Source organism: Streptopelia decaocto (genome assembly GCF_964273445.1).
Source record: "Streptopelia decaocto genome assembly, contig: HAP1_SCAFFOLD_413, whole genome shotgun sequence".
Taxonomy (NCBI): Eukaryota; Metazoa; Chordata; class Aves; order Columbiformes; family Columbidae; genus Streptopelia; species Streptopelia decaocto.
In genome coordinates, this window is record NW_028117182.1 from 45088 (window position 1) to 71350 (window position 26263).

The window sequence follows — 26263 nt, forward strand, 5'->3', positions numbered from 1 at the left end:
TGGGGTTCCAGGGGGTCCCCATGTCCGTCTGTCCTGACCCCGTGTCTGTCTGTCCTGCCCCCCCATTTCCAGCCATGCTGGGGTCCCAGGGTCTGTCCGTCTGTCTGTCCATCCCAGGCATGCTGGGGTTCCAGGGTCTGTCCGTCTGTCTGTCCGTCCCAGGCATGCTGGGGTTCCAGGGTCTGTCCATCTGTCTGTCCATCCCAGCCATGCTGGGGTCCCAGGGTCTGTCCGTCTGTCCGTCCCAGCCATGCTGGGGTTCCAGGGTCTGTCCGTCTGTCTGTCCATCCAGCCATGCTGGGGTTCCAGGGCCCGTCCAAGTGTCCGTTTGTCCGCGTGTCCGTGGCCATGCTGGGGACCCATGTCTGTCTGTCTGTCCCATTGTCCGTGGCCATGCTGGGGTTCCAGGGTGTCCCATGTCCGTCTGTCTGTCCCAGGCATGCTGGGGTTCCAGGGCCCCGCCAAGTGTCCGTTTGTCCGCGTGTCCGTGGCCATGCTGGGGTCCCCATGTCCGTCTGTCTGTCCCATTGTCCGTAGGCATGCTGGGGTTCCAGGGTCCATCCCTGTCCGTCTGTCTGTCCGTGGCCATGCTGGGGTCCCCATGTCCGTCTGTCTGTCCCATTGTCCGTAGGCATGCTGGGGTTCCAGGGTCCATCCCTGTCCGTCTGTCTGTCCATGGCCATGCTGGGGTCCCCATGTCCGTCTGTCTGTCCCATTGTCCGTAGGCATGCTGGGGTCCCAGGGTGTCCCCATGTCCGTCTGTCTGTCCCAGGCATGCTGGGGTTCCAGGGCCCGTCCAAGTGTCCGTTTGTCCGCGTGTCCGTGGCTCTGCCGCGCCTGCTGGGCCCCGCGCGGCGGCTGCTGGAGCGGGGGCTGCGCTGGGGGGCGCTGGGGGTGCACCCCGCCCCCCCCTTCGAGAGCAACCTGGACTTCGAGATCAGGTCAGACCCCAATTAACAACAATTAACCCCAATTAACCCCTAATTAACCCTGGGGACCCCCCAATATCCCCAATGGCCCCAAACTGCCCCTGGGGGTGCACCCCGCCCCCCCCTTCGAGAGCAACCTGGACTTCGAGATCAGGTCAGACCCCAATTAACAACAATTAACACTAATTAACCACCATGTCCCCTGAATTAACCCTGGGGACCCCCCAATATCCCCAATGTCCCCACATTGTCCCTGGGGGTGCACCCGCCCCCCCCTTCGAGAGCAACCTGGACTTCGAGATCAGGTGGGAACCACTAATTAACAACCACTAATTAACCACAATTAACCCCTAATTAACCCTGGGGACCCCCCAATATCCCCAATGTCCCCAAACTGCCCCTGGGGGTGCACCCGCCCCCCCCCTTCGAGAGCAACCTCGACTTCGAGATCAGGTGGGACCCCCAATTAACACTAATTAACCACAATTAACCCCTAATTAACCCTCGTGTCCCCCCATTTAACCCCCGTGTCCCCAAACTGCCCCTGGGGGTGCACCCGCCCCCCCCTTCGAGAGCAACCTGGACTTCGAGATCAGGTGGGACCCCAATTAACAACCACTAATTAACACTAATTAACCCCTAATTAACCCCTCTGTGCCCCCAGTTAACCCTGGGGATCCCCCAATATCCCCAATGTCCCCACATTGTCCCTGGGGGGCGCTGGGGGTGCATCCACCCCCCCCCAAATTGACCCCAAATTAACCCCCAATTAATCCCCAAATTGACCCAATTTAACCCCAAGTTGACCTGTCTGTCTGTCCCATGTTCCCATGGTGTCCGTCTGTCCGTCCAGGTTCATGGTGGACACTGGGCTGGTCGGTGTCTGTCTGTCTGTCTGTCTGTCCCATGTTCCCATGGTGTCCGTCTGTCCGTCCAGGTTCATGGTGGACACTGGGCTGGTCGGTGTCTGTCTGTCTGTCTGTCTGTCTGTCTGTCTCATGTCCGTCTGTCCCCCCATCCAGGTTCATGGTGGACGTGGGGCTGGTCGGTGTCTGTCTGTCTGTCTGTCTGTCTGTCCATCCCATGGTGTCCGTCTGTCCGTCCAGGTTCATGGTGGACGTGGGGCTGGTCGGTGTCTGTCTGTCTGTCTGTCTGTCTGTCCATCCCATGGTGTCCGTCTGTCCGTCCAGGTTCATGGTGGACGCGGGGCTGGTCGGTGTCTGTCTGTCTGTCTGTCTGTCTGTCTGTCTGTCCATCCCATGTCCGTCTGTCCGTCCAGGTTCATGGTGGACGCGGGGCTGGTCGGTGTCTGTCTGTCTGTCTGTCTGTCTGTCCATCCCATGGTGTCCGTCTGTCCGTCCAGGTTCATGGTGGACGTGGGGCTGGTCGGTGTCTGTCTGTCTGTCTGTCCGTCCCATGGTGTCCGTCTGTCCGTCCAGGTTCATGGTGGACGTGGGGCTGGTCGGTGTCTGTCTGTCTGTCTGTCCGTCCCATGGTGTCCGTCTGTCCGTCCAGGTTCATGGTGGACGTGGGGCTGGTCGGTGTCTGTCTGTCTGTCTGTCTGTCCCATGTTCCCATGGTGTCCGTCTGTCCGTCCAGGTTCATGGTGGACACTGGGCTGGTCGGTGTCTGTCTGTCTGTCTGTCCATCCCATGTCTGTCTGTCCCCCCATCCAGGTTCATGGTGGATGTGGGGCTGGTCGGTGTCTGTCTGTCTGTCTGTCTGTCCATCCCATGGTGTCCGTCTGTCCGTCCAGGTTCATGGTGGACGCTGGGCTGGTCGGTGTCTGTCTGTCTGTCTGTCTGTCCATCCCATGGTGTCTGTCCGTCCAGGTTCATGGTGGACGTGGGGCTGGTCGGTGTCTGTCTGTCTGTCTGTCTGTCCATCCCATGTCCGTCTGTCCGTCCAGGTTCATGGTGGACACTGGGCTGGTCGGTGTCTGTCTGTCTGTCTGTCTGTCTGTCTGTCTCATGTCCGTCTGTCTGTCCAGGTTCATGGTGGACGCGGGGCTGGTCGGTGTCTGTCTGTCTGTCTGTCTGTCCATCCCATGGTGTCTGTCCGTCCAGGTTCATGGTGGACACTGGGCTGGTCGGTGTCTGTCTGTCTGTCTGTCTGTCTGTCCATCCCATGGTGTCCGTCTGTCCGTCCAGGTTCATGGTGGACGCGGGGCTGGTCGGTGTCTGTCTGTCTGTCTGTCTGTCCATCCCATGGTGTCCGTCTGTCCGTCCAGGTTCATGGTGGACGCGGGGCTGGTCGGTGTCTGTCTGTCTGTCTGTCTGTCTGTCTCATGTCCATCTGTCCCCCCATCCAGGTTCATGGTGGACGCGGGGCTGGTCGGTGTCTGTCTGTCTGTCTGTCTGTCCATCCCATGGTGTCCGTCTGTCCGTCCAGGTTCATGGTGGACACTGGGCTGGTCGGTGTCTGTCTGTCTGTCTGTCTGTCTGTCCATCCCATGGTGTCCGTCTGTCCGTCCAGGTTCATGGTGGACGTGGGGCTGGTCGGTGTCTGTCTGTCTGTCTGTCTGTCCATCCCATGGTGTCCGTCTGTCCGTCCAGGTTCATGGTGGACGCGGGGCTGGTCGGTGTCTGTCTGTCTGTCTGTCTCATGTCCGTCTGTCCGTCCAGGTTCATGGTGGACGCGGGGCTGGTCGGTGTCTGTCTGTCTGTCTGTCTGTCTGTCTGTCCGTCCCATGGTGTCTGTCCGTCCAGGTTCATGGTGGACGCGGGGCTGGTCGGTGTCTGTCTGTCTGTCTGTCTGTCTGTCTGTCTGTCCATCCCATGTCCGTCTGTCCGTCCAGGTTCATGGTGGACGCGGGGCTGGTCGGTGTCTGTCTGTCTGTCTGTCTGTCTGTCTGTCTCATGTCCGTCTGTCCGTCCAGGTTCATGGTGGACGCGGGGCTGGTCGGTGTCTGTCTGTCTGTCTGTCCATCCCATGGTGTCTGTCCGTCCAGGTTCATGGTGGACGCGGGGCTGGTCGGTGTCTGTCTGTCTGTCTGTCTGTCTGTCCGTCCCATGGTGTCTGTCCGTCCAGGTTCATGGTGGACGCGGGGCTGGTCGGTGTCTGTCTGTCTGTCTGTCTGTCCCATGGTGTCCGTCTGTCCCCCCATCCAGGTTCATGGTGGACGTGGGGCTGGTCGGTGTCTGTCTGTCTGTCTGTCCCATGTTCCCATGGTGTCCGTCTGTCCGTCCAGGTTCATGGTGGACGCGGGGCTGGTCGGTGTCTGTCTGTCTGTCTGTCCGTCCCATGGTGTCCGTCTGTCCGTCCAGGTTCATGGTGGACGCGGGGCTGGTCGGTGTCTGTCTGTCTGTCTGTCTGTCTGTCTCATGTCCGTCTGTCCGTCCAGGTTCATGGTGGACGCGGGGCTGGTCGGTGTCTGTCTGTCTGTCTGTCTGTCCATCCCATGGTGTCCGTCTGTCCGTCCAGGTTCATGGTGGACGCGGGGCTGGTCGGTGTCTGTCTGTCTGTCTGTCTCATGTCCGTCTGTCCGTCCAGGTTCATGGTGGACGCGGGGCTGGTCGGTGTCTGTCTGTCTGTCTGTCTGTCTGTCTGTCCGTCCCATGGTGTCTGTCCGTCCAGGTTCATGGTGGACGCGGGGCTGGTCGGTGTCTGTCTGTCTGTCTGTCTGTCTGTCTGTCTGTCCATCCCATGTCCGTCTGTCCGTCCAGGTTCATGGTGGACGCGGGGCTGGTCGGTGTCTGTCTGTCTGTCTGTCTGTCTGTCCATCCCATGGTGTCTGTCCGTCCAGGTTCATGGTGGACGCGGGGCTGGTCGGTGTCTGTCTGTCTGTCTGTCTGTCTGTCTGTCTGTCCATCCCATGTCCGTCTGTCCGTCCAGGTTCATGGTGGACGCGGGGCTGGTCGGTGTCTGTCTGTCTGTCTGTCTGTCTGTCTGTCTCATGTCCGTCTGTCCGTCCAGGTTCATGGTGGACGCGGGGCTGGTCGGTGTCTGTCTGTCTGTCTGTCCATCCCATGGTGTCTGTCCGTCCAGGTTCATGGTGGACGCGGGGCTGGTCGGTGTCTGTCTGTCTGTCTGTCTGTCCCATGGTGTCCGTCTGTCCCCCCATCCAGGTTCATGGTGGACGTGGGGCTGGTCGGTGTCTGTCTGTCTGTCTGTCCCATGTTCCCATGGTGTCCGTCTGTCCGTCCAGGTTCATGGTGGACGCGGGGCTGGTCGGTGTCTGTCTGTCTGTCTGTCTGTCTGTCTCATGTCCGTCTGTCCGTCCAGGTTCATGGTGGACGCGGGGCTGGTCGGTGTCTGTCTGTCTGTCTGTCTGTCCATCCCATGGTGTCCGTCTGTCCGTCCAGGTTCATGGTGGACGCGGGGCTGGTCGGTGTCTGTCTGTCTGTCTGTCTCATGTCCGTCTGTCCGTCCAGGTTCATGGTGGACGCGGGGCTGGTCGGTGTCTGTCTGTCTGTCTGTCTGTCTGTCTGTCCGTCCCATGGTGTCTGTCCGTCCAGGTTCATGGTGGACGCGGGGCTGGTCGGTGTCTGTCTGTCTGTCTGTCTGTCTGTCTGTCTGTCCATCCCATGTCCGTCTGTCCGTCCAGGTTCATGGTGGACGCGGGGCTGGTCGGTGTCTGTCTGTCTGTCTGTCTGTCTGTCCATCCCATGGTGTCTGTCCGTCCAGGTTCATGGTGGACGCGGGGCTGGTCGGTGTCTGTCTGTCTGTCTGTCTGTCTGTCTGTCTGTCCATCCCATGTCCGTCTGTCCGTCCAGGTTCATGGTGGACGCGGGGCTGGTCGGTGTCTGTCTGTCTGTCTGTCTGTCTGTCTGTCTCATGTCCGTCTGTCCGTCCAGGTTCATGGTGGACGCGGGGCTGGTCGGTGTCTGTCTGTCTGTCTGTCCGTCCCATGGTGTCTGTCCGTCCAGGTTCATGGTGGACGCGGGGCTGGTCGGTGTCTGTCTGTCTGTCTGTCTGTCCCATGGTGTCCGTCTGTCCCCCCATCCAGGTTCATGGTGGACGTGGGGCTGGTCGGTGTCTGTCTGTCTGTCTGTCCCATGTTCCCATGGTGTCCGTCTGTCCGTCCAGGTTCATGGTGGACGCGGGGCTGGTCGGTGTCTGTCTGTCTGTCTGTCCGTCCCATGGTGTCCGTCTGTCCGTCCAGGTTCATGGTGGACGCGGGGCTGGTCGGTGTCTGTCTGTCTGTCTGTCTGTCTGTCTCATGTCCGTCTGTCCGTCCAGGTTCATGGTGGACGCGGGGCTGGTCGGTGTCTGTCTGTCTGTCCGTCCCATGGTGTCCGTCTGTCCGTCCAGGTTCATGGTGGACGCGGGGCTGGTCGGTGTCTGTCTGTCTGTCTGTCTGTCTGTCTGTCTCATGTCCGTCTGTCCGTCCAGGTTCATGGTGGACGCGGGGCTGGTCGGTGTCTGTCTGTCTGTCTGTCTGTCTGTCTGTCTCATGTCCGTCTGTCCGTCCAGGTTCATGGTGGACGCGGGGCTGGTCGGTGTCTGTCTGTCTGTCTGTCTGTCCCATGTTCCCATGGTGTCCGTCTGTCCGTCCAGGTTCATGGTGGACGCGGGGCTGGTCGGTGTCTGTCTGTCTGTCTGTCCGTCCCATGGTGTCCGTCTGTCCGTCCAGGTTCATGGTGGACGCGGGGCTGGTCGGTGTCTGTCTGTCTGTCTGTCTGTCTGTCTCATGTCCGTCTGTCCGTCCAGGTTCATGGTGGACGCGGGGCTGGTCGGTGTCTGTCTGTCTGTCCGTCCCATGGTGTCCGTCTGTCCGTCCAGGTTCATGGTGGACGCGGGGCTGGTCGGTGTCTGTCTGTCTGTCTGTCTGTCTGTCTGTCTCATGTCCGTCTGTCCGTCCAGGTTCATGGTGGACGCGGGGCTGGTCGGTGTCTGTCTGTCTGTCTGTCTGTCTGTCTGTCTCATGTCCGTCTGTCCGTCCAGGTTCATGGTGGACGCGGGGCTGGTCGGTGTCTGTCTGTCTGTCTGTCTGTCCCATGTTCCCATGGTGTCCGTCTGTCCGTCCAGGTTCATGGTGGACGCGGGGCTGGTCGGTGTCTGTCTGTCTGTCTGTCCGTCCCATGGTGTCTGTCTGTCCGTCCAGGTTCATGGTGGACGCGGGGCTGGTCGGTGTCTGTCTGTCTGTCTGTCCGTCCCATGGTGTCTGTCTGTCCGTCCAGGTTCATGGTGGACGCGGGGCTGGTCGGCTGCTGCTGGGTGCAGGTTCCCCGCGGGCGGTTCCACCTGCGCGGGGGGGACGCGGCCGCCCCCCCCGTGTCGCTGTGCCAGCTGGAGGCCGACACGGCCTGGGGGGACCTGCAGCCCCACCCCCCCGAGGGCCGGTGGCTGGGGCTGCCCCCCCTGCGCCTGCTCAGCTTCGACATCGAGTGCGCCGGCAGGAAGGGTGAGACGGACAGACGGACAGGGACAGGGGGACATGGGGACATGGGGACATGGACAGACAGAGGGACAGTGGCTGGGGCTGCCCCCCCTGCGCCTGCTCAGCTTTGACATCGAGTGCGCCGGGAGGAAAGGTGGGACGGACAGACGGACAGGGACAGGGGGACATGGGGACATGGGGACATGGACAGACAGAGGGACAGTGGCTGGGGCTGCCCCCCCTGCGCCTGCTCAGCTTCGACATCGAGTGCGCCGGCAGGAAGGGTGAGACGGACAGACGGACAGGGACAGGGGGACATGGGGACATGGGGACATGGACAGACAGAGGGACAGTGGCTGGGGCTGCCCCCCCTGCGCCTGCTCAGCTTTGACATCGAGTGCGCCGGGAGGAAAGGTGGGACGGACAGACGGACAGGGACAGGGGGACATGGGGACATGGGGACATGGACAGACAGAGGGACAGTGGCTGGGGCTGCCCCCCCTGCGCCTGCTCAGCTTCGACATCGAGTGCGCCGGCAGGAAAGGTGGGACGGACACACGGACAGGGACAGGGGGACATGGGACAGACAGGGGGACATGGGGACATGGGGGGACATGGGGACATGGGACAGACAGGGGGACATGGGAGGGACATGGGGACATTGGGGACATGGGACAGACGGGGGAACAGGGGGATATGGGGACATGGGGGGACATTGGGGACATGGGGACATGGGACAGACAGGGGGACATGGGGACAGACGGGGACATTGGGGGGACAGGGGGACATGGGACAGACAGGGGACATGGGGACATGGCAGGGGACATGGGGACATTGTGGGGACATGGGACAGACATGGGGATATTGGGGACATGGGGCCATTGGGGACATGGGACAGACAGAAGGAACATGGAGGGGACAGGGGGACATGGGACAGACAGGGGGACATGGGACAGATGGGGGGACATGGGACAGACATGGGGACAGGGGGATATGGGGGGACATGGGGGACGTGGGACAGACAGGGGGACATGGGGGGACAGGGGGACATGGGGACATGGACAGACAGAGGGACAGTGGCTGGGGCTGCCCCCCCGCGCCTGCTCAGCTTCGACATCGAGTGCGCGGGGAGGAAAGGTGGGACGGACACACGGACACACAGGGGGACGGGGGGACATTGGGGACATGGGGGGACATGGGGACATGGACAGACAGGGGGACATGGGAGGGACATGGGGACATTGGGGACATGGGGACATGGGACAGACAGGGGGACATGGGGGCAGACGGGGACATTGGGGGGACAGGGGGACATGGGACAGACAGGGGACATGGGGACATGGCAGGGGACATGGGGACATTGTGGGGACATGGGACAGACATGGGGCCATTGGGGACATGGGGACATTGGGGACATGGGACAGACAGAAGGAACATGGAGGGGACAGGGGGACATGGGACAGACAGGGGGACATGGGACAGATGGGGGGACATGGGACAGACATGGGGATATGGGGGGACATGGGGGACGTGGGACAGACAGGGGGACAGGGGGATATGGGGGGACAGGGGGACATGGGGACATGGGGGGGACATGGGGACATGGACAGACAGAGGGACAGTGGCTGGGGCTGCCCCCCCTGCGCCTGCTCAGCTTCGACATCGAGTGCGCGGGGAGGAAGGGTGAGACGGACAGACGGACACACAGGGGGACATGGGGACATGGGGGACATGGGGGGACAGGGGGACATGGGACAGACAGGGGGACATGGGGACATTGGGGACATGGACAGACAGGGGGACATGGAGGGGACATGGGGACATTGGGGTGACATGTGGGGACATGGGGGGACATTGGATCCCAGAGGTGACACTGGGGGGGTTCAGGGGTGTCTGGGGGGGGTTATTGGGGTTCAGGGAGTTATTGGTGGATCTGGGGGGGTTTGGGGTGTCTGTGGGGGGGTTTGGGGGCTCAGGGGTGTCTATGGGGTTATGGGGTGTCTATGGGGTTATTGGGGTGTCTGTGGGGTTATTAGGGTGTCTATGGGGTTATGGTGTGTCTATGGGGTTATGGGGTGTCTATGGGGTTATGGGGTGTCTATGGGGTTATTGGGGTGTCCGGGGGGTTATTGGGGTGTCTATGGGGGTTATTGGGGTGTCCGGGGGGTTATTGGGGTGTCTATGGGGTTATGGGGTGTCTATGGGGTTATTGGGGTGTCTGTGGGGTTATGGGGTGTCTATGGGGTTATTGGGGTGTCTATGGGGTTATGGGGTGTCTATGGGGTTATGGGGTGTCTATGGCGTTATGGGGTGTCTATGGGGTTATTGGGGTGTCTATGGGGTTATGGGGTGTCTATGGGGTTATGGGGTGTCTATGGGGGGTTATGGGGTGTCCGGGGGGTTATTGGGGTGTCTATGGGGGTTATGGGGTGTCCGGGGGGTTATTGGGGTGTCTATGGGGTTATGGGGTGTCTATGGGGTGTCTATGGGGTGTCTATGGGGTTATGGGGTGTCTATGGTGTCTATGGGGTTATTTTTGGGGTCCCCAGGCGTGTTCCCCGAGGCCGAGCGGGACCCCGTGATCACGGTGGGGGGTTATTGGGGTGTCTATGATGTTATTGGGGTTCAGGTGTTTTTGGGGTCCCCAGGCGTGTTCCCCGAGGCCGAGCGTGACCCCGTGATCACGGTGGGGGGTTATTGGGGTTATGGGGTGTCTATGGGGTTATGGGGTGTCTATGGGGTTATGGGGTGTCTATGGTGTCTATAGCAGTTTTTGGGGTCCCCAGGCGTGTTCCCCGAGGCCGAGCGGGACCCCGTGATCACGGTGGGGGGTTATGGGGGTTATGGGGTGTCTATGGGGTTATGGGGTGTCTATGGGGTGTCTATGGTGTCTATAGCAGTTTTTGGGGTCCCCAGGCGTGTTCCCCGAGGCCGACTGTGACCCCGTGATCACGGTGGGGGGTTATGGGGTGTCTATGGTGTCTCTGGGGTTCAATGGTGTTTTGGGGTCCCCAGGCGTGTTCCCCGAGGCCGACTGTGACCCCGTGATCACGGTGGGGGGTTATGGGGTGTCTATGGGGTTATGGGGTGTCTATGGGGTGTCTATGGGGTTATGGGGTGTCTATGGTGTCTCTGGGGTTCAATGGTGTTTTGGGGTCCCCAGGCGTGTTCCCCGAGGCCGAGCGGGACCCCGTGATCACGGTGGGGGGGCTGGTGCAGCGCCAGGGGGACCCCGAGCCCTTCGTGCGCCTGGTGCTCACGCTGGGCACCTGCAGCGCCATCGCGGGGGCGCAGGTCTGCAGCTTCGGCACCGAGGAGGAGCTGCTGCGGGTGAGAATCTATGGGGTGTCTATGGGGTGTCTATGGGGTGTCTATGGGGTGTCTATGGGGTGTCTATGGGGTGTCTATGGGGTGTCTATGGTGCTCACGCTGGGCACCTGCAGCGCCATCGCGGGGGCGCAGGTCTGCAGCTTTGAGACGGAGCGGGAGCTGCTGCAGGTATCCATGGGGTGTCTATGGGGTGTCTATGGGGTCTATGGGGTGTCTATGGGGGGTCTATGGGGTGTCTATGGGGTGTCTATGGGGCAGCTATGGGGCTGGGGTGTCTATGGGGTGTCTATGGGGTGTCTATGGGGTCTATGGGGTGTCTATGGGGTGTCTATGGGGTGTCTATGGTGCTCACGCTGGGCACCTGCAGCGCCATCGCGGGGGCGCAGGTCTGCAGCTTCGACACTGAGGAGGAGCTGCTGCGGGTGAGCTATGGGGTGTCTATGGGGTGTCTATGGGGTGTCTATGGGGTGTCTATGGGGCTGGGGGGTCTATGGGGCTCAGGTCTGCAGCTTTGAGACCGAGGAGGAGCTGCTGCAGGTAGCTATGGGGCAATCTGTGGGGCTGGGGGGTCTATGGGGCTATGGGGTGTCTATGGGGCTGGGGGGTCTATGGGGCTCAGGTCTGCAGCTTCAGCACCGAGCGGGAGCTGCTGCAGGTATCTATGGGGCAGCTATGGGGTGAGCTATGGGGCAGGCTATGGGGCCCAGGTCCGCAGCTTTGAGACAGAGCAGGAGCTGCTGCAGGTGAGAATCTATGGGGTGTCTATGGGGTGTCTATGGGGCTGGGGGGTCTATGGGGCACAGGTGTGCAGCTTTGAGACCGAGCAGGAGCTGCTGCAGGTAGCTATGGGGCAATCTATGGGGTGTCTATGGGGCTGGGGGGTCTATGGGGTGTCTATGGGGTCTATGGGGCCCAGGTGTGCAGCTTCGACACCGAGGAGGAGCTGCTGCAGGTAGCTATGGGGCAATCTGTGGGGCTGGGGGGTCTATGGGGCTATGGGGTGTCTATGGGGCTATGGGGTGTCTATGGGGTCTATGGGGCGCAGGTCTGCAGCTTCAGCACCGAGCGGGAGCTGCTGCAGGTATCCATGGGGCAGCTATGGGGTGAGCTATGGGGTCTATGGGGTGAGCTATGGGGTCTATGGGGCTCAGGTCTGCAGCTTTGAGACAGAGCAGGAGCTGCTGCAGGTGAGATATGGGGCAGGCTATGGGGCAATCTATGGGGCGAGCTATGGGGCTGGGGGTTCTATGAGGGTCTACGGGGGTTTGGGGGGATCTGTGGGGTCTATGAGGGTCTATGGGGGTTTGGGGGGGTTTGGGGCGGGTCAGTGGGGCTCTGGGGGGGTCTATGGGGGTCTGTGGGGTCTATGGGGGTCTATGGGGGTCTATGGGGGTCTGTGGGGGTCGGGGGGGGTTTGGGGGGTCTATGGGGGTCTATAGGGGTCTGGGGGGCTCTGGGGGTCCCGGGGTCCCCTGAGCCGTTGTCCCTCAGTCCTGGGCCGAGTTTGTGCGGCTGGTGGATCCCGACATCATCACCGGCTACAACATCCAGAACTTCGACCTGCCCTACCTGCTGCGCCGGGCAGAGGTGCTGCAGGTCAGACCCATAGACTGACCCATAGCGACCCATAGACTGCCCCATAGCGACCCATAGACTGCCCCACAGCGACCCATAGAGACCCACAGACTGACCCACAGAGACCCCCACCCTGCCCCCCATTGCCCAGCCCTGCCCTACCTGCTGCGCAGGGCAGAGGTGCTGCAGGTCAGACCCACAGCGACCCATAGACTGACCCACAGCGACCCATAGACTGACCCATAGACTGACCCATAGAGACCCATAGAGACCCATAACCCACCCCACAGAGACCCCCACCCTGCCCCCCATTGCCCAGCCCTGCCCTACCTGCTGCGCCGGGCCGAGGTGCTGCAGGTCAGACCCACAGCGACCCATAGCCTGCCCCATAGAGACCCACAACCTGCCCCATAGAGACCCACAACCTGCCCCATAGATACCCATAACCTGCCCCATAGTGACCCTAAACCTACCCCCCAAAACCCCCCCAAGTGACCTCCCCAGGGTCCCCCAATGATCCCCCCAGCCCCCCAGATCCCCCAGCCCCACAGATCCCCCAGCCCCACAGACCCCCCCCAGCCCCCCAGATCCCCCAGCCCCCCAGCTGCCCCACGGCTCCCCCCCGCAGGTGCCGTCGTTCGCGCAGCTCGGGCGCATCCGCGGGCGCCGCTGCCGCGTGCGCGACGCCGCCTTCCAGTCCCGGCAGCTCGGCCGGCGCGAGGGGAAGGTGGTGCCCATGGACGGCAGGGTCGTCATGGACATGCTGCAGGTGGGGCGCTATGGGGCGCTATGGGGCAATCTATGGGGCTGGGGGGCAGCTATGGGGCTGGGGGACATGGGGGTTATGGGGATATGGGGTGATGGGGGAAGGGGGTGCCCCTGGACGGCAGGGTCGTCATGGACATGCTGCAGGTGGGGCGCTATGGGGCGCTATGGGGCAGCTATGGGGCAGCTATGGGGCTGGGGGACATGGGGGTTATGGGGATATGGGGTGATGGGGGAAGGTGGTGCCCGTGGACGGCAGGGTCGTCATGGACATGCTGCAGGTGGGGGGCGATCTATGGGGCAATCTATGGGGCTGGGGGGCAGCTATGGGGCTGGGGGACATGGGGGTGATGGGGGATATGGGGTTATGGGGGAAGGTGGTGCCCCTGGACGGCAGGGTCGTCATGGACATGCTGCAGGTGGGGGGCGCTATGGGGCAATCTATGGGGCTGGGGGGCAGCTATGGGGCTGGGGGACATGGGGGTACATGGGGTGATGGGGTTATGGGGGAAGGTGGTGCCCGTGGACGGCAGGGTCGTCATGGACATGCTGCAGGTGGGGCGCTATGGGGCAATCTATGGGGCGCTATGGGGCAGCCATGGGGCTGGGGGGGAGCTATGGGGCTGGGGGATATGGGGTTATGGGGGGAAGGGGGTGCCCATGGACGGCAGGGTCGTCATGGACATGCTGCAGGTGGGGGGCGATCTATGGGGCGCTATGGGGCAATCTATGGGGCTGGGGGGCAGCTATGGGGCTGGGGGACATGGGGGTACATGGGGTGATGGGGTTATGGGGGAAGGGGGTGCCCGTGGACGGCAGGGTCGTCATGGACATGCTGCAGGTGGGGGGCGATCTATGGGGCAATCTATGGGGCGCTATGGGGCTGGGGGGGAGCTATGGGGCTGGGGGACATGGGGGTGATGGGGGATATGGGGTGATGGGGTTATGGGGGAAGGGGGTGCCCCTGGACGGCAGGGTCGTCATGGACATGCTGCAGGTGGGGGGCGATCTATGGGGCGCTATGGGGCAATCTATGGGGCTGGGGGGCAGCTATGGGGCTGGGGGACATGGGGGTACATGGGGTGATGGGGTTATGGGGGAAGGGGGTGCCCGTGGACGGCAGGGTCGTCATGGACATGCTGCAGGTGGGGGGCGATCTATGGGGCGCTATGGGGCAATCTATGGGGCTGGGGGGCAGCTATGGGGCTGGGGGACATGGGGGTACATGGGGTGATGGGGTTATGGGGGAAGGGGGTGCCCGTGGACGGCAGGGTCGTCATGGACATGCTGCAGGTGGGGGGCGCTGTGGGGCAGCTATGGGGCGCTATGGGGCTGGGGGACATGGGGGTGATGGGGGATATGGGGGTTATGGGGGTGATGGGGTTATGGGGGAAGGGGGTGCCCCTGGACGGCAGGGTCGTCATGGACATGCTGCAGGTGGGGGGCGATCTATGGGGCGCTATGGGGCTGGGGGGGAGCTATGGGGCTGGGGGATATGGGGTTATGGGGGAAGGGGGTGCCCATGGACGGCAGGGTCGTCATGGACATGCTGCAGGTGGGGGGCGCTATGGGGCGCTATGGGGCAATCTATGGGGCTGGGGGGGAGCTATGGGGCTGGGGGACATGGGGGTGATGGGGGACATGGGGTGATGGGGGTGATGGGGTTATGGGGGAAGGGGGTGCCCGTGGACGGCAGGGTCGTCATGGACATGCTGCAGGTGGGGCGCTATGGGGCAATCTATGGGGCGCTATGGGGCAATCTATGGGGCGCTATGGGGCAGCCATGGGGCTGGGGGGGAGCTATGGGGCTGGGGGACATGGGGGTACATGGGGTGATGGGGTTATGGGGGAAGGGGGTGCCCATGGACGGCAGGGTCGTCATGGACATGCTGCAGGTGGGGGGCGCTATGGGGTGCTATGGGGCAGCTATGGGGCGCTATGGGGTGCTATGGGGCAGCTATGGGGCGCTATGGGGCGCTATGGGGCGCTATGGGGCGCTATTGGGCAGCTATGGGGCGCTATGGGGCGCTATGGGGCGCTATGGGGCGCTATGGGGCAGCTATGGGGCACTATGGGGCGCTATGGGGCAGCTATGGGGCGCTATGGGGCGCTATGGGGCACTATGGGGCGCTGTGGGGCAGCTATGGGGCGCTATGGGGCAGCTATGGGGCAGCTATGGGGTGCTATGGGGTGCTATGGGGCACTATGGGGCGCTATGGGGCAGCTGTGGGGTGCTATGGGGCAGCTATGGGGCAGCTATGGGGCGCTATGGGGCAGCTATGGGGCAGCTGTGGGGTGCTATGGGGCGCTATGGGGCAGCTATGGGGCTGGGGGGGTCATGGGGTTCATTGGGTGTCGTGCTCCTGGAGCCTCAGGGCTGGGTTGGGCCTGTTTGGTCCATTTTGGTCCATTTTGGCCCATTTTGGTCCATTTTGGTGCCATTTTGGTCCATTTTGGTGCAGTTTTGGGGTATTTTGGGGTGTCCTGTCTGTATTTTGGGGTGTTTTGTTGTTATTTTTGGCCGTTTTCAGCCCGTTTTGCCCCATTTTGCCATGTTTTGCTGCGGGAGCACAAGCTGCACTCGTGCAGCCTCAGGGCCTGTTTTGGGCTATTTTGGTCCATTTTGGTCCATTTTGATGCAGTTTTGGGCTATTTTGGATTATTCTGTTGGTATTTTGGGGTGTCCCGTCTGTTTTTTGGGGTGCTTTGTTGTTATTTTTGGCCGTTTTCACCCATTTTTGCCCCATTTTCCAGGTTCTGCTGTGGGAGCACAAGCTGCGCTCATACAGCCTCAGGGCCTGTTTTGGTCCATTTTGGTGCCATTTTGGTCCATTTTGGTCCATTTTGGTGCAGTTTTGGGGTGTTTTGGGGTGTTTTGGGGTATTTTGGGGTGTCCTGTGTGTATTTTGGGTGTTTTGTTGTTATTTTTGGGAGTTTTTGCCCCATTTTGCCCACGTTTTGCTGCGGGAGCCCCAGCTGAGCTCCTGGGGCCTCAGGGCCCATTTTGATGCAGTTTTGGCCCATTTTGGTCCATTTTGTTGCAGTTTTGGGCTATTTTGGGTTATTCTGGGGGTATTTTGGGTGTCCTGTCTGTATTTCGGGGTGTTTTGTTGGTATTTTGGGTATTTTCGCCCCATTTTGCCATGTTTTGCTGCAGGATCACAAGCTGCGCTCCTGTGGCCTCAGGGCCTGTTTTGGGCCATTTTGGGCCATTTTGGTCCATTTTGGTGCAGTTTTGGGGTATTTGGGTCCATTTTGGTGCAGTTTTGGGGTATTTTGGGGTGCCCTGTCTGTATTTTGGGGTGTTTTGTTGTTATTTTTGGCCGTTTCAGCCCGTTTTGGCCCCGTTTTGGCAGGTTCTGCTGCGGGAGCACAAGCTGCGCTCGTGCAGCCTCAGGGCCTGTTTGGTCCATTTTGGTCCATTTTGGTGCCATTTTGGTCCATTTTGGTGCAGTTTTGGGGTGTTTTGGTGCAGTTTTGGGGTGCCCCGGGGTATTTGGGGGTGCCCTGTCTGTATTTTGGGGTGTTTTGTTGGTATTTTGGGTATTTTCTCCACATTTTGCCATGTTCTGCTGCAGGATCACAAGCTGCGCTCGTGCAGCCTCAGGGCCTGTTTTGCGCCATTTTGGTCCATTTTGGTGCAGTTTTGGGGTGTTTTGGGGTGTTTTGGGGTATTTTGGGGTGTTTGGGGTGCCCTGTCTGTATTTGGGGTGTTTTGTTGTTATTTTTGGCCGTTTTTTGCCCATTTTCGCCCCGTTTGGCAGGTTCTGCTGCGGGAGCACAAGCTGCGCTCGTGCACCCTCAGGGCCTGTTTGGTCCATTTTGGTCCATTTTGGTGCCATTTTGGTCCATTTTGGTGCCATTTTGGTCCATTTTGGTGCAGTTTTGGGGTATTTTGGGGTGCCCTGTCTGTATTTTGGGGTGTTTTGTTGTTATTTTTGGCCGTTTTTGCCCATTTTCACCCTGTTTTGGCAGGTTCTGCTGCGGGAGCACAAGCTGCGCTCGTACAGCCTCAACGCGGTCAGCGCCCATTTCCTGCGCGAGCAGAAGGAGGACGTGCGCCCGCCCGTCATCGCCGACCTGCAGGTGGCGCCGTGTCCCCAATGGGGTCCCCAACATCCCCACTGTCCCCAATGGGTCCCCAGTGTCCCCAATGTCCCCAATGGTGGCCCCAGTGGTGTCCCCACTGTCCCCAATGGTGGCCCCAATGTCTCCACTGTCCCCAATGGTGTCCCCAATGTCCCCAATGGTGGCCCCAATGTCCCCAATGGTGGCCCCAATGGTGTCCCCCGTGTCCCCAGTGTCCCCAGTGGTGTCCCCAATGGTGTCCCCAATGGTGGCCCCAATGGTGGCCCCAATGGTGGCCCCAATGTCCCCAGTGTCCCTAATGGTGTCCCAATGGTGTCCCCATGGTGGCCATCAATGGTGGCCCCAGTGTCCCCTGTGTCCCCCATGTGTCCCCATGTCCCCCCATGTCCATCCCGTGTCTCTGCTGTGTCCCCCCATGTCCCCCCAGTGTCTTTATGTGTCCCCATCGCCCCCATTGCCCCCAATGTCCCCATTGCCCCCATTGCCCCCATTGCCCCCATTACCCCATTGTCCCCATTGCCCCCATTGCCCCCAATGTCCCCATCGCCCCCATTGCCCCCATTGCCCCCATTGCCCCAATGTCCCCATCGCCCCCATCGTCCCCATTGCCCCCATTGCCCCCAATGTCCCCATCACCCCCATTGCCCCCATCACCCCAATGTCCCCATCACCCCCATTGCCCCCATCACCCCCAATGTCCCCAACGTCCCCAATGTCCCCCATGTCCCCAGAACGGCTCGGCCGTCACCCGCCGCCGCCTGGCCGTGTACTGCTGAAGGACGTGCTGCTGTGTCCCCATTGTCCCCATGTCCCCAATGTCCCCAATGTCCCCATTGCCCCCAATGTCCCCAATGTCCCCAGTGTCCCCAGTGTCCCCAATGCCCCCAATGTCCCCATCACCCCCATCGCCCCCAATGTCCCCCCGAATGTCCCAAGGTCCCCATCACCCCCAATGTCCCCATTGCCCACATTGTCCCCATCGCCCCCAATGTCCCCATGTCCCCAGAACGTCACCCGCCGCCGCCTGGCCGTGTACTGCCTGAAGACGTGCTGCTGTGTCCCCATTGTCCCCAATGTCCCCATCGCCCCCATCGCCCCCATCGTCCCCATCACCCCCATTGTCCCCATCGTCCCTATCGCCCCCATCGCCCCCATTGCCCCCATTGCCCCCAATGTCCCCATCGTCCCCACTGTCCCCATCGCCCCCATCGCCCCCATCGCCCCCCATCGCCCCCATTGCCCCCATCGCCCCCATTGCCCCCATCGCCCCCATTGCCCCCATTGCCCCCAATGTCCCCATCGCCCCCATTGCGCCCAATGTCCCCACTGTCCCCATTGCCCCCAACGTCCCCATTGCCCCCAACGTCCCCATTGCCCCCAACGTCCCCATTGCCCCCAACGTCCCCATCGCCCCCAATGTCCCCAACGTCCCCAATGTCCCCATGTCCCCAGAACGGCTCGGCCGTCACCCGCCGCCGCCTGGCCGTGTACTGCCTGAAGGACGCGGTGCTGTGTCCCCATTGTCCCCATTGCCCCCATTGCCCCCAATGTCCCCATCACCCCCCATGTCCCCATTGCCCCCATCACCCCCATTGTCCCCATTGTCCCCATTGCCCCCAATGTCCCCATCACCCCCCATGTCCCCATTCCCCCATTGTCCCCATTGTCCCCATTGCCCCCATCACCCCCATTGCCCCCAATGTCCCCAATGTCCCCAATGTCCCCCAATGTCCCCAATGTCCCCAGTGTCCCCAATGTCCCCATTGCCCCCATTGCGCCCAATGTCCCCACTGTCCCCATTGCCCCCAACGTCCCCATTGCCCCCAACGTCCCCATTGCCCCCAACGTCCCCATTGCCCCCAATGTCCCATTGCCCACATTGTCCCCATCGCCCCCAATGTCCCCATGTCCCCAGAACGGCTCGGCCGTCACCCGCCGCCGCCTGGCCGTGTACTGCCTGAAGGACGTGCTGCTGTGTCCCCATTGTCCCCAATGTCCCCAATGTCCCCATCGCCCCCATCCCCCCCATCGCCCCCATTGTCCCCATTGCCCCCAATGTCCCCAACGTCCCCAATGTCCCCATGTCCCCAGAACGGCTCCGCGGTCACCCGCCGCCGCCTGGCCGTGTACTGCCTGAAGGACGCGGTGCTGCCGCTGCGGCTGCTGGAGCGGCTGATGGTGCTGGTGACGCAGGTGGAGATGGCGCGTGTCACCGGCGTCCCCCTGCGCTACCTGCTCACCCGCGGACAGCAGGTCCAAGGTCGTGTCGCAGCTGCTCCGGCAGGTCGGGACAATGGGGACATGGGGACAATGGGGGATATGGGGGACATGGGGACAATGGGGGATATGGGGACATGGGGACATGGGGGGACATGGGGGACATTGGGGACAATGGGGACATGGGGGACAATGGGGTCATGGGGGACATGGGGGACAATGGGGACATGGGGGACATGGGGGGATATGGGGGACAATGGGGTCATGGGGGATGGGGGGACATTGGGGGATATGGGGGACAATGGGGACATGGGGGGACAATGGGGACATGGGGGGACAATGGGGACAGGGGGATATGGGGGTCATGGGGGACAATGGGGTCATGGGGGACAATGGGGACATGGGGGGACAATGGGGACAGGGGATATGGGGGACAATGGGGTCATGGGGGACATGGGGGACAATGGGGACAGGGGGATATGGGGGACATGGGGGGATATGGGGGACAATGGGGATATGGGGGACAATGGGGTCATGGGGGACAATGGGGACATGGGGGATGGGGGGACATAGGGGGATATGGGGATATAGGAACATGGGGGTCAAGGGGACATAGGGGGACAGGGGACAATGGGGATGGGGGGACATGGGGACAGTGGGGTCATGGGGCCATCAGGGGGGACTTGGTGGGGGTGACGGGGGGTCAGGGGGGTCAGTGTCCCCGGGGGGGTCAATGGGGGGGTCAGTGGGGGGTCAATGGGGGTTCAGGGGGGGTCAGTGTCCCTGGGGGGGTCAGTGGGGGGGTCAGGGGGGGGTCGGTGTCCCCAGGGGCGTCAATGGGGGGGTCAGGGGGGATCAGTGGGGGGGTTAATGGGGGGTCAGGGGGGGTCACCGGTGTCCCTGTCCCCAGGCCATGTCCGAGGACCTGCTGATGCCGGTGGTTCGCTCCGAGGGGGGGGAGGACTACGAGGGGGCCACCGTCATCGAGCCCATCAAGGGGTGAGTGGGACCCCCAAACCCCCCCCGGGACCCCCAGGGCCCACTGAGACCCCGACCCCCATTTTACCCCCCACCATGTCCCTCTGTGACCCCCATGTCCTCATGTGACCCCTGTGACCCCCATGTCCCCATGTGACCCCCATGTCCTCATGTGACCCCTGTGACCCCCATGTCCCCATGTGACCCCCCCCATGTCCTCATGTGACCCCCCATGTCCTCATGTAACCCCTGTGACCCCCATGTCCTCATGTGACCCCCATGCCCTCATGTCCCCCTGTGACCCCCATGTCCCCATGTGACCCCCCCCATGTCCCCATGTGACCCCCATGTCCTCATGTGACCCCCATGGCCTCATGTCCCCCTGTGACCCCCATGTCCCCATGTGACCCCCCCATGTCCCCATGTGACCCCCATGTCCCCATGTGACTCCCCATGTCCCCATGTGACCCCCATGACCCCTCTGACCTCCATGTCCCCTGTGTCCTCATGTGACCCCCATGTCCCCATGTGACCCCCCATGTCCCCATGTGACCTCCCTGACCCCTCTGACCCCCATGTTCCCCTGTGTCCCCCCATGACCCCTTGGACCTCCATGTCCCCTGTGACCCCCATGTCCCTGTGACCCCCTATTCCCCATGTCCCCCCATATCCCCCTATGACCCCCATTTTGCCCCCATGACCCCCCACATACCCCCTCAATATGCCCCCTGTGCCCCCCTTGACCTGCCCTTGACCTCACCTACCCCGCCCTTGACCTCACCTACCCTGCCCTTGACCTCACCTTGACCTGACCTTGACCCCTGGACCCCCCCCCCCCCCCCCCCCCCCCCCCCCGCAGCTACTACGACACCCCCATCGTGACCTTGGACTTCTCGTCGCTGTACCCGTCGATCATGATGGCGCACAACCTGTGCTACACCACCCTGCTGCCCCCCGGGGGGCTGCAGCGCTTCGGGTGGGTACCCCAAAACTGCCCTGCACCCCAAAACTGTGCTACACCCCCCTGCTGCCCCCCGGGGGGCTGCAGCGCTTCGGGTGGGTACCCCAAAACCGATACACCCCCCTACTGCACCCCCAACCTGTGCTACACCCCCCTGCTGCCCCCCGGGGGGCTGCAGCACTCCGGGTGGGTACCCCAAAACTGCCCTGCACCCCAAAACTGTGCTACACCACCCTGCTGCCCCCCGGGGGGCTGCAGCGCTCCGGGTGGGTACCCCAAAACCGATACACCCCCCTACTGCACCCCAAAACTGTGCTACACCACCCTGCTGCCCCCCGGGGGGCTGCAGCGCTCCGGGTGGGTACCCCAAAACCGATACACCCCCCTACTGCACCCCAAAACTGTGCTACACCACCCTGCTGCCCCCCGGGGGGCTGCAGCGCTTCGGGTGGGTACCCCAAAACCGATACACCCCCCTACTGCACCCCCAACCTGTGCTACACCCCCCTGCTGCCCCCCGGGGGGCTGCAGTGCTTCGGGTGGGTACCCCAAAACCACTGCACCCCAAAACTGCTGGGAGGGCACTAGGGGGCACTGGGATGTACTGGGATGCATTGGGGGTCACTGGGATGTACTGGGGGTCACTGGGGGCACTGGGGGTCACTGGGGTCACTGAGGTCAGTGTCCCCCCCCGTGTCCCCCCAGGCTGACCCTCAATGACGTCACGCACACCCCATTTACTGGGGGTCACTGGGGTGTACTGGGGGGGCACTGGGGGTCACTGGGATGTACTGGGGGGGCACTGGGGTCACTGAGGTCGGTGTCCCCATGTCCCCCCCAGGCTGACCCCCGATGATGTCACACACACCCCATGTACTGGGGGTCACTGGGATGTACTGGGGGGCACTGGGGGTCACTGGGGTCACTGAGGTCAGTGTCCCCATGTCCCCCCCAGGCTGACCCTCGATGATGTCACACGCACCCCATGTACTGGGGGGACACTGGGGGTCACTGGGATGTACTGGGGGTCACTGGGGTCACTGAGGTCGGTGTCCCCCCCGTGTCCCCCCAGGCTGACCCTTGATGACATCACGTGCACCCCATGTACTGGGGGGGCACTGGGGGTCACTGGGATGTACTGGGGTGCACTGGGGGTCCCTGGGGGTCACTGGGGTCACTCAGGTCGGTGTCCCCCCCGTGTCCCCCCAGGCTGACCCTCGATGACATCACCCACACCCCATGTACTGGGGGGCACTGGGATGTACTGGGGGGGCACTGGGGGTCACTGGGGTCACTGTCCCCTTTGTCCCCCAGGCTGACCGCGGATGACGTCACGCGCACCCCCACCGGGGAGCTGTTTGTCCGTCCGTCCGTGCGGCGGGGGCTGCTGCCCCGCGTGCTGGAGGGGCTGCTGGGGGCGCGCGCCAGGTGGGACAATGGGGACATCGGGGGGACAGGGGACATGGGGGGATGGGGGACAATGGGGGGACAGGGGGACAATGGGGGGATATGGGGACATTTGGGACAGGGGGACAATGGGGGGACAGGGGGACAATGGGGGGATATGGGGACATTTGGGACAGGGGGACAATGGGGGGACAGGGGGGACAATGGGGGGATATGGGGACATTGGGGGGATGGGGGACATCAGGGGGATATGGGGACAATGAGGGGACAGGGGACATTGGGGACATCGGGGGGACAGTGGGGACAGGGGAACAATGGGGGGATATGGGGACATTTGGGACAGGGGGACAATGAGGGGACAGGGGACAGTGGGGGGATATGGGGACATTGGGGGGATGGGGGACATCGGGGGATATGGGGACAATGAGGGGACAATGGGGACAGTGGGGATGGGGGACATCGGGGTATATGGGGACACTGGGGACAGGGACATATAAGGGGATATGGGGACACAGGGACTTGGGGACAATGGGAGGATATGGGGACATTGGGGGGATGGGGGACATTGGGGGGATATGGGGGACATCGGGGGTATAGGGGACAGGGGGACATTATGGGGACAATGGGGAAAATGAGGGGATATGGGGACAGTGTGGGGACAGGGGGACATGGGGGACATTGGGGGGATGGGGGACAGGGGGACAATGGAGGGATGGGGACAATTGGGACAATGGGGACGGGGGACATGGGGACAATGAGGGGACATTGGGGATGGGGGGACATTGAGGACGGAGGGACACGGGGACAGAGGGACATGGGGATGTGGGGACAGGGGGACATTGAGGACAGAAGGACATGGGGACATTGCAGGGGACCCCCTCTGGGGGTCCCCAAGGGACCGTGTGTCTGTGTGTCCGTGTGTCCGTCTGTCCATAGGTTGAAGGCGGAACTGAAACGGGAGCAGGACCCGTGTGTCCGTGTGTCTGTCTCTTGTGTGTCCGTGTGTCACCGTGTCCGTCTGTCTGTCCATCAGGGTGAATCCAGAGCTCAAACGGGAGCAGGACCCGTGTGTCCGTGTGTCTCAGTGTGTCCGTCTGTCTCACGGTGTCCGTCTGTCCGTCTGTCCGCAGGGTGAAGGCGGAGCTGAAGGGGGAACGGGACCCGTGTGTCCGTGTGTCTCACTGTCCGTCTGTCTGTCCGCAGGGTGAAGGCGAGCTCAAACAGGAGCAGGACCCGTGTGTCCGTGTGTCTCACTGTCCGTCTGTCTGTCCGCAGGGTGAAGGCGGAGCTCAAACAGGAGCAGGACCCGTGTGTCCGTGTGTCTCACTGTCCGTCCGTCTGTCCGCAGGGTGAAGGCGGAGCTCAAACAGGAGCAGGACCCGTGTGTCCGTGTGTCTGTCTCACGGTGTCCGTCTGTCCGCAGGGTGAAGGCGGAGCTGAAACAGGAGCAGGACCCGTGTGTCCGTGTGTCTCAGTGTGTCCGTCTGTCTGTCCGCAGGGTGAAGGCGGAGCTCAAACAGGAGCAGGACCCGTGTGTCCGTGTGTCTGTCTCACTGTGTCTCACTGTCTGTCCGTCTGTCTGTCCGCAGGGTGAAGGCGGAGCTCAAACAGGAGCAGGACCCGTGTGTCCGTGTGTCTGTCTCACTGTGTCTCACTGTCTGTCTGTCCGTCTGTCCGCAGGGTGAAGGCGGAGCTCAAACAGGAGCAGGACCCGTGTGTCCGTGTGTCTGTCTCACTGTCCGTCTGTCTGTCCGCAGGGTGAAGGCGGAGCTCAAACAGGAGCAGGACCCGTGTGTCCGTGTGTCTCACTGTCCGTCTGTCTGTCCGCAGGGTGAAGGCGGAGCTCAAACAGGAGCAGGACCCGTGTGTCCGTGTGTCTGTCTCACTGTCTGTCCGTCTGTCTGTCCGCAGGGTGAAGGCGGAGCTCAAACAGGAGCAGGACCCGTGTGTCCGTGTGTCTGTCTCACTGTGTCTCACTGTCTGTCTGTCCGTCTGTCCGCAGGGTGAAGGCGGAGCTCAAACAGGAGCAGGACCCGTGTGTCCGTGTGTCTGTCTCACTGTCCGTCTGTCTGTCCGCAGGGTGAAGGCGGAGCTCAAACAGGAGCAGGACCCGTGTGTCCGTGTGTCTCACTGTCCGTCTGTCTGTCCGCAGGGTGAAGGCGGAGCTCAAACAGGAGCAGGACCCGTGTGTCCGTGTGTCTGTCTCACTGTCTGTCCGTCTGTCTGTCCGCAGGGTGAAGGCGGAGCTCAAACAGGAGCAGGACCCGTGTGTCCGTGTGTCTGTCTCACTGTCCGTCTGTCTGTCCGCAGGGTGAAGGCGGAGCTCAAACAGGAGCAGGACCCGTGTGTCCGTGTGTCTCACTGTCTGTCCGTCTGTCCGCAGGGTGAAGGCGGAGCTCAAACAGGAGCAGGACCCGTTCCGGCGCCAGGTGCTGGACGGGCGGCAGTTGGCGCTCAAGGTCAGCGCCAACTCGGTCTACGGCTTCACCGGCGCCCAGGCCGGGCGGCTGCCGTGTCTACCCATATCGCAGGTGAGTGACCCACACCTGCCCCATAGCGACCCATAGAGACCCATAGAGACCATAGAGACCATAGAGACCATAGAGACCCATAGAGACCATAGAGACCCATAGAGACCCATAGAGATACATAGAGATACATAGAGACCATAGAGACCCATAGAGACCATAGAGACCCATAGAGACCACAGAGACCATAGAGACCCATAGAGACCCATAGAGACCATAGAGACCATAGAGACCCATAGAGACCCATAGAGACCCATAGAGATACATAGAGACCATAGAGACCATAGAGACCCATAGAGACCCATAGAGACCATAGAGACCCATAGAGACCATAGAGACCCACAGAGACCACAGAGACCATAGAGACCCATAGAGACCATAGAGACCCATAGAGACCCATAGAGATACATAGAGATACATAGAGACCATAGAGACCATAGAGACCCCTAGAGACCCATAGAGACCCATAGAGACCATAGAGACCCATAGGGACCCATAGAGACCCATAGAGACCATAGAGACCCATAGAGACCATAGAGACCATAGAGACCATAGAGACCATAGAGACCATAGAGACCCATAGAGACCATAGAGACCCATAGGGACCATAGAGACCCATAGAGACCATAGAGACCATAGAGACCATAGAGACCCATAGAGACCATAGAGACCATAGAGACCCATAGAGACCCATAGAGACCCATAGAGACCATAGAGACCATAGAGACCCATAGAGACCCATAGAGACCACAGAGACCATAGAGACCCATAGACACACCATAGAGACCCATAGAGACCCACATGTCCCCATAGCTCCCCATGTGTCCCCATGTGTCCCCATCCTCCCTGTCCTCATGTCCCCATATCCCTCATGTCCCAATATCCCCACGTCCCCAATGTCCCCACAGCCCCAATGTCCCAATGTCCCCATATCCCTCTGTGTCCCTGTCATGTCCCAGGGTCCCCCAATATCCCCTACGTCCCCAATGTCCCCAATGATGTCCCCAATGTCCCCACGTCCTCAATGTCCCTGATGTCCCAATGTCCCCATATCCCTCTGTGTCCCCCCATGTCCCCAATGTCCCCCAATATCCCCAATGTCCCCATGATGTCCCCAATGTCTCCATGATGTCCCCAATGTCCCCATGTCCCCCAATATCCC

General features: G+C 61.7%; 1 protein-coding gene across 1 annotated transcript in view; it reads left to right on the forward strand.

Annotated features, from left to right (window-relative positions):
- Positions 1 to 774: 774 nt before the first annotated feature.
- The window catches only part of LOC309451838 (DNA polymerase delta catalytic subunit-like), a gene marked incomplete at both ends in the record, with an annotated part of 36674 nt that continues 11185 nt past the window's right edge, over positions 775 to 26263 (forward strand). Inside the window, 14 exon segments of the mRNA XM_082076531.1 lie at positions 775 to 941; positions 7052 to 7275; positions 10415 to 10545; positions 11733 to 11768; positions 12073 to 12177; positions 12785 to 12883; positions 13435 to 13476; positions 16897 to 17007; positions 19102 to 19266; positions 19268 to 19294; positions 20138 to 20226; positions 21065 to 21181; positions 22481 to 22594; positions 24957 to 25104. Of these exon segments, the coding sequence (XP_081932657.1) occupies positions 775 to 941; positions 7052 to 7275; positions 10415 to 10545; positions 11733 to 11768; positions 12073 to 12177; positions 12785 to 12883; positions 13435 to 13476; positions 16897 to 17007; positions 19102 to 19266; positions 19268 to 19294; positions 20138 to 20226; positions 21065 to 21181; positions 22481 to 22594; positions 24957 to 25104 (1575 nt within the window).